Genomic DNA, 16,324 nt, shown 5'->3' with positions numbered 1-16,324 from the left:
GTTTGTTCCCTTATTCCCAATGAGCCAGAGGGGACGTAACAGTGGACTTCTGTAAGGGAGAAGGGCTGGTTGTTCGCAGGAGGTCTGGCCCCTGGTCTCCATCTTCCTGTTGTCTCTGTCATAGCGAGCAAAAAAGCACACGCATGGCAAGACATTGACGATGCCCCTCCTCGGGTTTGCCCTGGATGTGCGTCATCTGATCTGAAGGCAGATGATGATATGGAAATGTATTTCATCTTGAGCATAGATTTTTCTTTTCAACCTGCACTCTAACCCAGGTCACGTGTGGCCATTCACTGGATTTGTCAACCCTCGCCTGCCTGCCTTTCCGTGTGTCAGTCCCTCCCTGCGATGAGCTGAGGTGTCCCCGCCGCTTTCCGATCGTCAGCTGGGAAAGGCTCCAGTAACGCCAAAGACCCGGAAGGCAGATGAAGCGGCTGTAGACGAGACAATTCAAAGGGATGCACGAGAAATGACCCAAAACCAAAATATCCGTCCATTTTCATTTTTTGCAGCCTCTTTATCGGCTTTGTGTCGGCTGTGGCTGGAGCCAATTGAAGGTGACCGCGGGCGAGGGCGGGGCCACACGTAGACAACCAGTTAAACACACAGTGACAGGTAGAAACGAGCCTGAAGCAATGATATCTCGATCTATACCTTTTTCAAGGGCTGAAAAATACTTTAGTGACAAAACCTTTAACATCTGATAAACCAATATATCAACAATCTCAGTGAAGCACGAACCTCCACCGACTCAACTATCTCTCAACTCGAACACGACAACTCAGACCCCACGAGATGTTTACATCATTTTACATCAAAGTATCAGAATCACTAACAACCAGGTAAACAAAAATGTTGCTACACATTCGCTTACATTTTATGACTTGGTAGTTTTACCGTCCATACCATGGCCATTGTTCATTTTAAAAGTCAAGTGAAACTCAATATTCAACCAATCTTATATCATTCTTAATCTCTTAAATTTAAACCACAATTTACCTGAACACAGAAATCACGTACTGCATGCAACCCGAGCTCCGTGCTGTAATCGCTTACCTTGCAATGGCAGCTCCTTCTTCTCCTCTTTCCTTGAAAGCCGACTTGCTCAGACAAGTTAGTGCCAAATACATTCTGCCCTGAACCCTATGAAATCACGTGACGATCAGTGACGTGGGGTGATGTTTGCGGCTGGTGAGGCTCTGTCAGAGTCAGATTTACAAGGGTTATGTTTCCAATATCTCATACCAGCTTTCCTTGCACAGACATACTTGAAGCGAGAATGTGGAATTCATATCAGCTGAGAGAGAGAGAGCCTATTTGCTCTGAACTCTGTTCTTAATTTGCCACTGCAATGCCACAATTCATGCACATTTAATACAAATTGAAGTATATACACAGCATATACTTCGATTTTTGTTGTATACAAATATATAATGTACTCATAATATAATGTACTTAATTATTTTGATTTGACAGCACCTGATTACATGCAGATACAATGAGGCTACTTAAATATGTATATCACACTAAATAGTTAGACATTATGATCTTCAACCTCCACATGGCAGTTGGCCTATAGCCCCCCATGCGTTTTCATGCAATAACAATATGGGTACAAACAGGTACAACCTAGTACAACAGGCCCCATGAAACAACCACATATGCAGGGGCCCTAGCATGCACAGACTGAATAGGGTGAAGGTGCCACCATGATCGGAGCAGTTTGGGGGGGACGGTGCCTTGCTCAAGGGCACCTCAGCAGTGCTCTGGAGGTAGACTGGCCTCTGTCCAGCCACCAGTCCACACACCACGTCTCGTCTGGGCTGGGACTCGAACCGGTGGACGTCTCCGCTACCCAAGACCCAACCCTCTGATCCACACAGGTAACCGAGCAGAGAGTGCAAATAACATTAAAATAATCACAATTGCTGCCTCGTCTCCACTTCTTTACCGGACAGATGGTGTTGCTCCATCTTTTAGACAAAGTTTCATTGCTATTCCAGGGTTATATTGTCTGAGATTTAGCAGTCTGGCACAAAGTGTTTAGCACACACAAAAATTATTTTTGCCAGAACATTACCTCCAAAAATAAACATTATCCACGCTGTGCTCCTGTCCTCTGAAGCTGGTCGCTGGAGTAAAGATCATTGATCAGTGGAGCCAACAACGTAGCAGCATTTGTGTGTCGCTAACTAGTTGCTTTTCTCTCGATGCGACGAGCATGACCCGCAGAGCGCAGACACAAGCTGTGCATGCACGCATGCGAGTGAGAGAAAAGTGAGTTTTTCATCATATCCTCCTGGGACCCAGCTTTGGGTTAGCATGTCATCTGTAATCGACAAATGCCCACTACAGAGGACAGGCTTACTGGCTGGGTCTCAGGAGGATATGGGACCTGTAAACAAACAGTTATGTCTAAGGTCACAAAAAATACAACTAAGCCTAAGAGGCAAGGCAATGGACTGACGCTGGCAGTCCGACCTGCAGGTTAACTGTAGCCCGTACACGAAGCAACCCGTTAGCAGTGACTACCTGGAAGGGGGTTTCACACACACCATCCCAGGCCCAACACACCTGCCTAAAAATCGGGACGCAACACAAGGACACCACACCAGCAGACACTCACTCCACCCGGAAAGAGAGAGAGAGAGAGTAAGTGTGTATAAACCCGCCTCATCAGCGGCCAATGCCCCACAGGTGCTCCAATCAAACACAAACAAGGAAAACATGTGCAACACAAATAATCATCCGGTGACACCAGTTTGGCATTTGCACAAAAATGTTTTATTTGCATTGGCACGCACAGCGAAGGAAAAAAACAGTCATATTGGCACACGCAGCACGTGCAAATTAAAGTTGCGTTGGATGACAGTGCACTGCACAACCCAGTGCAGTCAGTTGATGCAGCTCTCTTACTTTACAATAAGCTTTTCTTTCATAAGGATTTACACTAGAGCTGTCCAGTTAACAGAAAACTCGGTCTTGGTTGCAAAACACACAGCCGAGCATGCGAACAAATAACCGTTCTATCAACCGAGTCACAGCAGAGTCCCACAAAACAACACTAAATATTTACTTTGCGACTGTTGTTTCTTTTCTTCTTCCATTTTTCGCCACCTAATTGTCTTAGACATGATGATGAGTCACGACCGCTGTTTGCATCACGCATCGCTTGCTTCCACGCTCGTTTGCTTACAAGGTTAAAAAATAAGTCTGACCAATCAGAGCGAGGTCAGGTCCAACGTCACTCTGTAGTTTGCCATGTTGTAATCACACAAACAGGATAGCTATACCTTTTAAACCTTTTGTCATGGCAACAATAGAATTCATCCAGGAGCTGATCAAGAATCCGGAGAGATTAAACAATGTAGTGGATGAAGCAAAGGAGTTGGCCTTTCACCATGGGATTATAAGCCGCATACATGAAACTTCCAATTCATCTGAGGTAGGGGTGACGACCACACAGACTTGTTTTACTTGTTCAAACATCATTTTGATACATTTTTAATGTCTGGTTTTGACAATGACAAAAATAAAATCTTGAACCTGTGATTTGGGAATGTCAGGAACTGGGAGTATTTTCCCACCAAGAAAAGTCTGTAAATTCAAACCTTCTTACAAACTTTGAAAAACTATTATAATCATTTATAATAATTATGTTCTTGTTGCCACTCAGCCATGTTGGATCATTTTAAAAGCAACAGTCTGCTGCTTTAACCAACGTTAAAGATCAAGTAAACTAGTTTAACCGCTTGTGTTACCTACTTATGTCTGACCCACACATTTCCAGGATTACAAACAGATAAAGGTGAACACTACACTCTTGTACTACATGATTTTACAGCTGCCTTAGATGTACTTGTATATTTTTTTGTTTTTCTTATATGTGGTCAGTAACTGTTTTAGAAAGTAGAATATAAATAAAATTGTACTTAATTATGCTGCATTCACACTAAAAACATTGCACAGTGCAATTACATACGAAGTTGTAAGAAGGGTGCAGAAACAAATTCACGCCTTGCATTGATGCGACTCAAATGGCACAAAGCAGATGAAGCTAGATTTGAAACAAGTTGAAACTTTTCAGGTCTGGCATGTGAATTCCTATCAGTATTGACATTCCTTGCAAATCTGGACATCAGTGGGACATTAATGCAGGCATGAAAGACATACTGATCAAATGATACCACCGTCGCGTCAATGAAAAGTAAAACAAGCAAACACTAACACTATCTTTTCTGTCAGAATTGGGTGTGAGCCCACGTTGACCCTAACAAGTGTCGAGCAACATGGAATTACTGTCATTCCTGCAGCCTTACTTACGTCAGGCAGGATCAGATTTCACAGTAACCTAAGGTTAGAAGCCAGTGACGTGCGGTGAGTTTCGTGTCTGGTGAGGCACAGTCAGATTTACAAATAAATGAACCTACAGCTTGTTCATCATTTGATTGGCAACATTTAACGTGTTTTGTTTAAAAATTCGTACCAGAATTTTTTACATATTGTCACAAACCTGGCTCATCAGTTTATGACAAAAAGGGGAGACCACACATAATCTGCGTATCTACAAAATATTTAATAAAATTATTCAACTATGCGTATCAGTGTGCGTGCAGCGTTGGATGTGTGTGGATGCGTGTGTTGATCAGTTAAAGTTTAACTGATGTTTAACTGTTAAACACATGTTCTGAGACGGGTCTGTGTGTGGGTGAGGGGGCGTGTCCCTGTCCAGCTGGGGCTGCACCGAGAGAGATAACGGAACGGAACGGCAGAGTTATGCCAGCGATGGAGGAAAAGCTGGGCTTCATTTGACAGCTTATGTTCTCTAGAACGTTACAGAACACTCGTTCACATCCAATGGACTCTGTCAGGCCCAGTCCGCCGCGGTTCTGCTCGAATCGGTCCCGCAATTTGACCATGAATACGCGTGGTCGCTGCTCGTGTTTGGAGGCTTCTCGGTAAATTCTTCATGTCGCAATATCCCATCCGAGTCCAGACATTGTCAGAAGTTGAGAAAAGAAGGCAAGAAAAGCAGAAAACACGGGTTCTTGCTTGACGTCCAGACATCCAGACAGCCAGCGCTTCCGTGTTTACAAGCCCGTCTCGAACGAGCGGATCAGCTGATGAGCGCGCTGAATCACTCACTGGTCTCCTATCGGCTGAAGGCTGTATTACACATGGCCTCATTCTGCAGTATTTTAATGCCGCTGAGCACAAGAACACGTGACGCACTAATTGTATTATTAAAAATGAAACAATCATAAAATATATAATATAATATCACTGATGTTATATTATATATTATATTATTTTTATATTATTTTTAATAATACAAATACATGATTTTTATATGATTTTATATGATGACAGGTGAGGCTGTGCCTCACTTGCCTCCCCTGACTGCACGTCACTGTTAGAAGCAGTAAACCACATACAGGTAAGATGCACAGAAAGCATCTGAATATCAGATGTTTGGCTGTAGTTCATTTAGGTTAGGTTAGGTTAGGTATGTATTTATTTCAGGCAATGACAAAACAAAACAACCCGTGCCACATCGCACGAGCCACATTCAAACAATAAGTAATATTGCCAATTCAGCCTGAAAGGGAGTGGGAAGAAGAAAACTTATTTAATCCCACCCCCATTTCTCATAACATAAACATAGTAAGCTCCTCTATTTCAAGCTCCAATCATATTAACAACAACTATATACACTGCATGATTTCGAAAAATACAACAAAATATCGGATGAAACTAGCGAAATTACAAAATTATATATATATATATATTATTATTATTATTATTATTATTTTTATTTTTCCATTATGGTGTTACCACAGGTAACATGACAGTTTAGACAGTCATGCCAACATTAATAATAAACAATACCAGCAATGGTAACAAACATATACCAACAATGGTAATGGAAACAATAAATACCTTCAAGACCCTCTGTTTGAATATTGCGAGTAAACCAGCTGTCTATATACTAGCTTAAATTGATGAATACCTTGACATTGCTTGTGGTGTGTATCCAGACTGTTCCAAAGTTTAACCCCACGTACAGACAAACAAAAACTTTAGAGTGTGGTTCGAACTTGAGGAAGTTTAAAAACTCCAAATTTTAAAATAATATTCACCCTAAATGACAACATGCTCATGTCTATGTGCCGCAGTGGCTCAGAATCAGAATCAGAAGTAGCTTAATGCCATTGTCAGTGAGTGTTCACTGACTAGGAACGTTTCTCTGTGAAGTCGTGCTACATCTAACAGTAATGACAAAATACAAAATACAAAAACCATACAAGCATGGACACATCAGCAGCAGCAGGAGTGGATACACAGATGTGTACTAGCAGCAGTAAACTAGCGTAATCACGCAGTGCAAATGGAACAGTGCAAGTTGTCAGTTATGAAATGTTCAGGAGTCCGGGACAGAATTATTAAGTGTTCATGAGTCTTACGGCTGAGGGAAAGAAGCTGGCTTTGAGGAACGACTGGCTTTGAGGTTGGTAACAGTGCATATTTCACCAATCAAGACACAAGATGTGTTGGCCCACTTCTTTTCTCTTAAATCCGACATGTCAAGCAGATAAATAGATACCGTTAGAAAATGGCTTCTAATGATCAATCAGCTCAAAGGACAAAAAGGCCACTTCCTGAAAGAGAATCTCCGGAGCAGACCATTTCTTGTTCATTCCATGCTGACCATCAAAAAGAGACCTTGTCGACCACGCCCTGCTCATGTCACTCCCTGTATAATGAAAAATAGGCTTGCCAGGTCGGGGGCCCCCCTAGTGGCCAGGGGTGAATGAATGCATGAATGAATATATTTATTAGATAGAATGTTAGAGTACAAGTACAGTCACACAGTAGCATGTATTACAGTACAAATAAAGTCAAACATCCTGTCTAAGAGGAGCATTTCAAAAAAGCCCTTGCGGTCTTGTTTCCGTTGAAAGTCCTTAGTACATAAATCATTGACATACAATTTTCGCAATACAAATAAAAATAAAAATAAGCAGCTGCTTTGGTCGCTTATAGGCTGTATATTAATATCTACTATTATGGTTAAAAGTTTACATTTAAACGATAGTTCTACATATTTGTGAATTTTAAATGTGCAATGTTTCTTGAGTGATGCACAATGTGCTAATTGCACATCTGTCTTTTCAGGTTGTGACCTATGCTCCATTCACACTCTTCCCCTCTCTTATGCCAAAAGCCATCTTCCTTCAGGCTCTGGAAGTGCAAACTCACTACAACACATTGGTGGACAAGATTAGCCGGGACCAAGACTTTCTGGAAGAGGCTCTTGCAGGGTAAAGGGAAAATGTTGGTGCGCAGGGTGATGGGTGAAAATTGTGCCAGGTTCAGAAGAAAAAGAATTTCAAGAGTGATTGATTAGTACTGAAATGTAATGTTTGATCATTTATTTCCTTCCACATCACAGAACAATACAGGTAGATGATTTCACAGCAAAGTTATTTGGCATTTACCGACAAGTGCAGAAAAAAGGCCAGACACAGGTACAAGCATGATTAAATTTCTAAAATCAAAAATCAGTTTTATTTTATTAAATGGGTTTTACTCTGGTGTAACCTGAAGTAAATTGTGGGTCTGGAGTGGGGTTAGGGTTAGAGGAATAATATGTGCTATTGAGACTTTTTTGCTAGAACACTGAAAATTAGTGTGAGATATTAAATAAATTTTAGTGTAAAATAAATGGTTTGCATGTTCACAAATGCTTTGTGACATTTGATTGCTATACTGTAATGTTGGTTACAACATTGCAGGTGGTGTGCAATAGTTTTAAATAATGATATTGTGGGTGAAGTGGGAATTCGCTAGTGATAAGTCTATCCTCCATCAGTCCATTGTTGTGGGTTTGAACCGGTCTGATTACATGCTGGATCACATGGAGGATGGGACTTCATCTCTGAAGCAAGTAGAGATCAACACGATTGCTGCTGCAGCTTTTGGTGTGTCTGACTGCCTCCCCATGGTGCACAGGTACATGAGAGCAGATAACAGCTTTATTTAGTGAAGAATTGTATGTTGATCATGTGTTTTGTTGAAAATGACTGAATCTACTGTACTGTACTTTCGGCTTGTCCAGTGAGGGATTTCCAAAGCAAATCAGCCATCTCAATTTAAATTGTCTGCATATAATCTCAAAAATGACAACATTTATAAAGTCAGTCATTGTTGGAGTTATAATGCAATCTATTATTAGTGTGATTGTGACCATCAACAGCCCTCTTGGAAGACTAGCCTATTATGTTTTGTACCATCGAGGGCTGTGCACACCATGGTGAAACATGAAAAGTGAACCAACAGACAAAAAGAATCAACAGGCAAAACCTTTAGTGTTCTGAGGGAAAAATGCAGTGGATTTATTTTGTGCTTGTTGTTCTCCCCCTTTTATCCAACCATGACTACCAGAGTTATTATAAAATACCAGATTTGTCTTGAGAGGACAGTCTGGATCATCGAGATCTCAGAAAATCTGATGAAAAGGAGGTGGAACAGGGTGAGGGCCACAGACACTGAACCAGCAACATCCACTGACTCAGAGTCCGGGGGGGAGGATTTACTGCTCACATTGAGTTTTAATAGGTACTAGTTTTGTAGACCCCAGAACACTCAAAGCTGTAACAGCACCCTGAGAACGATCCCTAGGGCCCCACAAGGGCCGGCCTCCGACGAACCAGCCCAGGGCCTCGGAGCGGCGACACGACGGGATGGCCGACGAAGCAAGGCGGCACAGGGCACAGCAGAGCCCCATCAGCACCCACCACATCCCAATCACCCCCTATCCACCCAACCGCCGTGCTTTCTAACGCTTTCCACCAGGCAGACAAGGTGGAAGAAATCATCGGGTTTTTAAAACAGTTATTCCGTTTGATGGTTGTTGTGATAAAGGGGAGCTCTGCGAGTCTAATATCCTTGCAGTCCTTCTGTTCTAATTCTAACCAGCAATTAGAGTCTCTATCCATATAATAAGATATTGTAGCTGGTTAGCCAAGTAATAATGCATACATTTTGGTGCTTCCAGACCTCCGTTAGATTTACTCCTCTGAAAGGTGGAAAGACTAATTCTTGCTTTTTTATTTTTCCAGTAACATTTTGTGATGGCTGAATCCAACGATTGGAACCATTTGGTTTAAATGAAATCATAGAAAATAAATAATTAATTTGTGGTAAAATGTTTTTTTAATGGTGGCTATTCATCCCAGGATGGTTATAAGGAGGTTATTCCAATGCTTCAGATCACTGCTGATTTTATCCAGAAGTGGGTTGAAGTTTAATTTGGTTAACTCAGACAATTTAGGTGAAATATTTATGCCCAGGTATTTTAAATTGCCTGTAGGAAAAGAGTAGTGTGGGTCCTGGTCTGCAGGATTCCAGAGATTTTCTTTAATGGGAAGTAATGTTGATTTTGTCCAAGTATTAGAATAGTCTAATAATTGTGAAATTTTATTTAACAGACTGAACACTTCCTGCAGTGAGATAAAGGGTTCTATCAAATAAAGCATATGTCATCAGCATATGAGTTAATTTTGTGTCCTGACACAGCAGAGTAGATTCCTTGGATCCTGCCATTCTGTTGCACTGCTGCTGCGAGCGGTTCAATAAAAATTATGAATAGCAAAGGAAGAGTGGGCAGCCCTGTGAGGTGAGAAAGAGAATAATAGGTATAAGGAGAGTCGAAAACAAGGAGATGGATAGGGTAGTAGGGAGAAGAAGGGAGACATACAGAGTTGTGGAGACTGTGCAGTTATGGGAAAAAGTGGTTGAGGCTAGACTAAGGACAGAAGTAAGTATTTGTGAGCAGTAGTATGGCTTTATGCCAAGAAAGAGTACCACAGATGCAATGTTTGCTTTGAGGCTAGCAATGGAGAAGTGCATGGAAGGTCAGAAGGAGCTGCATTGTGTCTTTGTAGATCGAGAGAAAGCCTATGACATGGTGCACAAAGAGGAACTGTGGCACTGCATGAGGATGTCTGGAGTGGCAGAGAAGTATGTCAGAGTAGTTCAGGACATGTATGACAGTTGTACCACAGCAGTGAAGTGTGCAGTAGGAGTAACAGGGGAGTTTACTGTAGAGGTGAGATTACACGAAGGATCAACTCTGAGCCCCCTTTTGTTTGCCATGGTGATGGAAAGATCAACAGATGAGGTGAAACAGGAAGCTCCTTAGAATATGATGTTTGCAGATGACATTGTGATCTGCAGTGAGAGCAGGGAGCAGGTAGAGGAGAAAGTGGAATTCAGAATCAGTTTATTGCCATTGTCAATGAGGGTTCACAGACAAGGAATTCTTCTCTTTGAAGTCGTGCAACATGTAACAGTAATGACAATAATAAATGCTAGCTACAGCGCTATGCTGTAGCGTACACCCAAGAATAGAGTAAGTTACAAAATACATATGAATACAGAGCACATCGACCCAGGAGAAGATACATGACCGTAGTGAGGGAGGACATGAGAGTGGCTGGTGTTGGGGAGGACAATGCAAAGGACAGGGTGAAGTGGAGAACATTGATTTGCTGTGGGGACCCCTCACGGGACAAGCCGAAAGTACAGTAGTAGTGTGAATATTTGTCTGTGTTTGATGAGCTGGCAACTCGTCCAGGCTGTACCAAGCCTCTCGCTTGTAGCTGGGATAGGCTCCAGCATAACCTGCGACCCTGTAGACAAGATGATTATGATCGTCTTGTCTTCAAGAAGATGAATGAATTCATTGTATCTTCTTTTCTTATTCAGCATGTCAGATCTTTCTATTTGTGATTTGGATTAGGAGAAAAATAATATTTTCTCTAATTTATCAGACACATACTGAAGTCTGTCGGCCTTTTGGAAGAGAGCAACTGTGTCCCGGATAGGAACAATACTTTTGGAATGTGTGCGGTTCTTGCCAAGGCCTGGGAACTCTATGGACGACAGACGTAAGTGTAAATACTGTTCTGAAACTAATGTTTCAGAACAGTCGGAGGGCTGGTGTTGTTAATGTAGTGCGATTAGAACTTGATTAAAACACACAGAACAGAAAAATTACAACACCCTGTAATGACGGAGTTTCACGGTTTCTTCAACATGCGGCAGCTGATAAAAACACGTAAAACATGACAGTATATGGAACATATGACTCCCTTATGAATGTTATTGATTCTTGATGAGTCTTATTGTCTTGGTGGTTTCGGTTGTTTGTTGTTTTCTGCAGGAGTATAAATTAACAGGAATATAAGTATCTGGACTCGCTACCTGTCCGTTAGAACTGAAGAAGCCTCTTGAAGACAGGTGAAATGTCTTCAACCAACCTTTAGCAAGTTCAGTTGACTCTTGATTTTGCTCTTCTTGATTTACCTCAACTCGGATGACGGAGAACCTACACGCACATGTGGAACATACTGTATATATATGTTATAAGCCAAACAGTCCATGTGCAGGGTTTGTGCAGTCTTCCATGATGGGAGGGGGGGGAAACAGTCCGTGTGCAGGGTGGGTGGGGTCCTTCATAATGAAGGTTGCATTTTTCCTCCACCTCCTGCTGTAAATGTCACTCACGGTGGGTAGGCTGCTCTCCGAAGTTCTTTGGGCCGATTTAACCACCCACTGCAGGGCCTTCCTGTCTGCAGCAGAGCAGCTGCCGTACCACACCGTGATGCAGGATGAGAGGACACTCTCCACCGCACACCTGTAGAGGGACGACAGGACAGGGGTGCCCATACCTGCTCGCCTCAGCCTCCTTAGGAAGTAAAGGCGCTGGTGGGCCTTCTTTACTAAGGCGGCTGAGTTTGTCCTCCATGGATTTAGGATTTCCTTCAAAGTTCACTTTGATGGAAAGCTTCTCTAAATGTATTATTTTAGTAGCTAGAATGTAGGATTCAGCTTAACTGGCATGTGGAGGCATAAAACCATGATGTCACTGTAATTTCTTTGCTTTATTAGTTTATTCTATGGTTGTCAACAAATGAAAGATAACACACGAATACCACATTTGATTATCTTTCTGTGGTGCTGTAATCCTGTTTCTAGTTGGGAATGATGACCAGATGAGCAAATTAAATCATCGTATGATGGAGGAGCAGCTCTGGAACAGGTATTAAGGCAATAATAATTTACAAGGATATCAAAAAAAACTAGTGTCACTTTTGTTATCATCTGACCAAGCGTCTGTTTCTCTGCAGGAATATTCCTGTTATCTGCAGAACGTTTGAGGATGTGTCCAGGAGAGGATCTCTTGATAACAAAATATGTTTTATGTTAGTATGTATTTAGAATTTTAGAGCTGTGAAACATCTGCAGTTGCAGTGCAAATGGTATAACAGTCAGTGATTTGTCCTTTCTTAACATGGAATTTCTAAAGTAAACATTCTTCCATTTAAATACATTATGGATTATATATATAGTCTACAGTTTGTTTGTTTTTTACTGAAATGGTTTCCTGACTGGATAAGACTTTGATATTAATCTTTTTCACTTGACATATTTCCCAAAATATCTTCTTTGAACTTTTACTTATGAGAAGTTTCATAAGCAGGAGTAAATGTTTTCCTATTAACCTGACCAATCCTTAATATTCACTTTAGGCATGTGTTCCTTCTTTTAACTCTAACTCTACAGAGATGGACGAGAGGTAGCTGTAGTGTACTACCGCTATGGCTACATGCCAGACAACTACACTGAGCAGGTAAGACAATCAGGATCTTGAATAATCACTTTAAAGGTGAAGTAATTTTTTGGTAACTTAGAAGCAGGAGAGAGTAACTGCAAAAAATACCAAATATATACAGTGCAGAGATGTCTTCACATTAAGTTGCATGAGCAAACAAAGTGCTTATTCAGCAAATACAGGACAACGTTACCATCGATCTTTGGTTATAAAATCAAACTTGTACTCACCAAAAGTGGTCATATTGGACAGGTAGTCTTCTTATAGAGAATGTAGACCTTGTCCCGACAAAACAGAGTCATAATATAGCAAATTAATACAAGTGTACATCATTCAGAACAAGAGTGTTTTATGTGTGGTAGTTATCCTCTGCAGATAACCTGGACATGATTTTGAAATATGGGGCAGCAGCCCTCTATTGCACCTTGGTGTCAGCACAAATTTGAAAGTCATTTGCTGGAAGCTTTGAGGTCACTCAACAGTGGCTCTCAGCAAGTTCTTCTGAAACTGCTCTGGTGCATGGCTCGAGTTTGGGATGTCCTGTTGCAGAAATACTCCCAGCAGAGGTGGTAGATGTCAGTCCAAGGTTTCTCTTTCTACTACCGAAGTATTGTGTTGTCCAGGTATTCACTCCTTCTCTTGATTAATGCTGACTGGAAAAGTCCCACTTTATTCCACTTGCTGTACACTATATAACAGTGGCGGGCCATGCATTTCACACCTAGGCCTTCATTGATGTATTACTTAGTTCAACTTGAATAAATACCCCTCATACTACCATCATTTATTACACCACGGCTGGAGAAATAATACACAGAAACACACTTATGCAGTACTGGGTGTTGCATCACCATTAACAAGATTGTACACTAAACAGCGCAATTAATATAAGCAAGACAGCGACAAGACTGAAATGTCTTCACTTGGAATCCAAATCTACTCTGGAATTGCCAGTTGGAGGCACAAAGGAGGGTCAATTCAAGGATCAATATTTTACAGTTGCTCTCAAGACTAAACAGCAGTTTAGATAATGCTCCAACCTTGCACTCCGAATATTATTGTGTGATATTATTTAATGACTGCTTTTGCTCTTCGAATGCAAACTGCATTTTGTTGCTTTGTACCTATGACATGTGCAATGAGAGTAAAATTTAATCAACATATCTCATTTAAAAAAGATTCATCAATTCATAAAACTAGATGGCAAAATCAGTGGTTAATACTGAAAATAAATGAATGAATCTATGATGCAAAAACTTCAAATAACCTCGAAAATGAAGAAGAAAAATCATAACTTAGATGGCTGGGCAGGGATCTTATTAGAATCACAAAAACTTAAATTCTGCTGCATAATGTAGTGAATTGACAGCATACAGGTGAGGGAGGTGAGGGAGTCATGCACTACAGCAGGATAAATTAAGACACAGATGAGGGAGAGAGACAGGAGAAGAAAGTGAGAGAAAAACAAGGAGAACACATAAGAGGAGAGATAGGAAATGCTGAATCCAACAGGCACATGAGTTTTTGAAAGTCCTTTCCTTTAAACAGAAAAATATGGAAAGCAATGTCGCCAGTTGTGAATTGTTTCTAAAACTGAATTAATACATGTAGTCTTGGGACGCTCGGCTTCTGATGGAGCGCTCTCTGGCTGTGAAATGTCCTGACATCGGCACCCACCTGGCTGGAACCAAGAAGATCCAGCAGGTACTGGCCAAACCTGGAGTTCTGGAGAGGTTCTTCCCAGACCAGCCCCAAATAGTGGACCAGATCAGAGCAACGTTCACTGGCCTCTATTCTTTGGATATGGTGAGTACTTACTGCACACTCCCGTCCCTCACGGGTTACCATGCTAGCGCTGCTGTGCCCGTGCTCGCCATGAACGTACTTTTGCTTCCGGGTTTAGAGCGTTTCTGACAGAGCTGTTTGAGACAGAAATGACAGACGCTGTCCTGCAGCATCTGTTTGCTACTTTGACCAACGACTGTCGCAGATATTTCATATAAGTGCCTGAGAACTGCGTTAACTTGTGGAAAAAAGGTAGAATATGTCACCTGTAAAGGCTGAGTTACCGCGTTAAGGCAGAGCGGACTTGGTGCGGAGTCAGCTGTAGATAAACCCGTGTTTTAAGTCTGACTCCTGATTTGTCTGTTAAAAGAAACTTTCTTCTTCTTGGAGGTCGTCGGCTCCTCTTCCTCCACATTTGGCATTTTCCTATTTGAAAATGAGCTCTACATGATGCTTGTTTTGTACTCATTTTGGCTAGTTTACTCAGTTTGGCTGTTATTTTTAGTAACGTATCACGTGACCAAGAAAATTCACTGGCAAATGTTACATTGGAGAAATCCTAAAAAATTTAATTTTAGACTCTAATAATTGATACAATGGAAATTATATAAATTAGTTCTACGTTTTGTGTGGGCCGCTAATAAATACCTCGCGTATCTGTACTGTTTCATTAAATAAGTAAGTTTTAGCACTCTGGGCTTCAGTATATTGTAAAGTGGCATGCGTCATGAAAAAGGTTGCCTACCCCTGACATAGAATGTTCTAAGATATACACTGATGTTGATCCAGTTTTGAGTTCTATGAAAAGACATTCACTGTATTTGTATTACCTTAGGGTATTGAAGGTGACCAGACAGTGGCTATGGCTTTGGCTAACCCAACTGATTTTATCCTGAAGCCTCAGAGAGAGGGCGGAGGTAAGACGGCGTGATCACATTGTCCCATTATAACTGACTACACACGACGTTACATATACCCACCCTACCCTCTTCAGGAAACAATTATTATGGAGAAGACATTGTCCAAGTTCTACAGGAGGTTAAAAGCGACAAAAGGAGAGCAGCTTACATTCTGATGGATAGGATCCATCCCAGAATAGACCAAAACATTCTGCTGAGGAGAGGATTTCCAATCAAACTCATCTCTGTTTGCTATGAAATTGGAGTCTATGGAGCCTATGTGAGGTACAGTGAGTAGAGCAATAAAGCATGTATAACCACAATGTAATGAATGAACCACAATGTGTTTTTTTACTTCTCATTTTTGACATTCAATTCAATTGAAAACAGTACAGGGTGATCTCATTGGCGAGACAAAGCTACAATTCAATTAAATTTTTATTAAAATTTTATAGGGGGCAAACGCTTTTGGAATTTGTGTTTTGTGTGATATGGATGAAAGTATTGCAAGAAGGCGTACTGCAATACTGTTCTGCTGAATAATCACAAATATTGTATTGCAAAATATTTGAGAAATAAGATTTTCATTTGCATATAATCATATTGAATCTTTATCTCACACAGGCATGGAGAAGAAATGGTTCTCAATGAGGTTGTTGGTCATGTTTTGAGGAGTAAGAGCATTGAACACAATGAGGCTGGTGTGACTGGAGGAATTTCTGCCTATGACAGTCCACTGTGCATCTGAATGCGCCTCCTCTGTGATGACCCTGATTGTTCAGTGTTCTCCAGTTGAAAAATATATATACAGAATATTCAAAATAACACAGTTTCCAATGAGACAACACGACAAAGTGAGAATATTCAACCAAATAAAGAGAAACAAGAGAAAACGCAAGCCTGCAGCGCCTCTGCCTGACTACTAGGTGGCGGCAAAACCAAAGGCATCATCTGGCGC

At 41.3% G+C, this 16,324-nt stretch overlaps 1 protein-coding gene and 1 long non-coding RNA gene across 2 annotated transcripts in view; one reads left to right on the top strand and one right to left on the bottom strand.

Moving 5' to 3' along the window:
• The window catches only part of LOC137903416 (uncharacterized), a 28,528-nt gene extending 27,466 nt beyond the window's left edge, over window positions 1–1,062 (bottom strand). The window contains exon 1 of the long non-coding RNA XR_011105760.1: window positions 1,003–1,062. This is a non-coding gene — a long non-coding RNA (uncharacterized lncRNA). The remainder of the gene's footprint in view (window positions 1–1,002) is intronic.
• Window positions 1,063–3,313: 2,251 nt separating this feature from the next.
• On the top strand, window positions 3,314–16,114 carry LOC137906269 (glutathione synthetase-like). Its single transcript, XM_068750513.1, has 12 exons — window positions 3,314–3,448; window positions 7,180–7,325; window positions 7,457–7,532; window positions 7,877–8,016; window positions 10,839–10,954; window positions 12,025–12,109; window positions 12,198–12,272; window positions 12,634–12,700; window positions 14,294–14,488; window positions 15,303–15,384; window positions 15,462–15,651; window positions 15,991–16,114. The coding sequence occupies exons 1-12, from the start codon at window positions 3,314–3,316 to the stop codon at window positions 16,112–16,114; spliced, it is 1,431 nt and encodes a 476-aa protein (XP_068606614.1).
• The last annotated feature ends 210 nt before the right edge of the window (window positions 16,115–16,324 follow it).

The sequence above is a fragment of the Brachionichthys hirsutus genome, chromosome 2, assembly GCF_040956055.1.
Source record: "Brachionichthys hirsutus isolate HB-005 chromosome 2, CSIRO-AGI_Bhir_v1, whole genome shotgun sequence".
Taxonomy (NCBI): Eukaryota; Metazoa; Chordata; class Actinopteri; order Lophiiformes; family Brachionichthyidae; genus Brachionichthys; species Brachionichthys hirsutus.
This window is presented reverse-complemented; position numbering and strand designations above follow the sequence as displayed.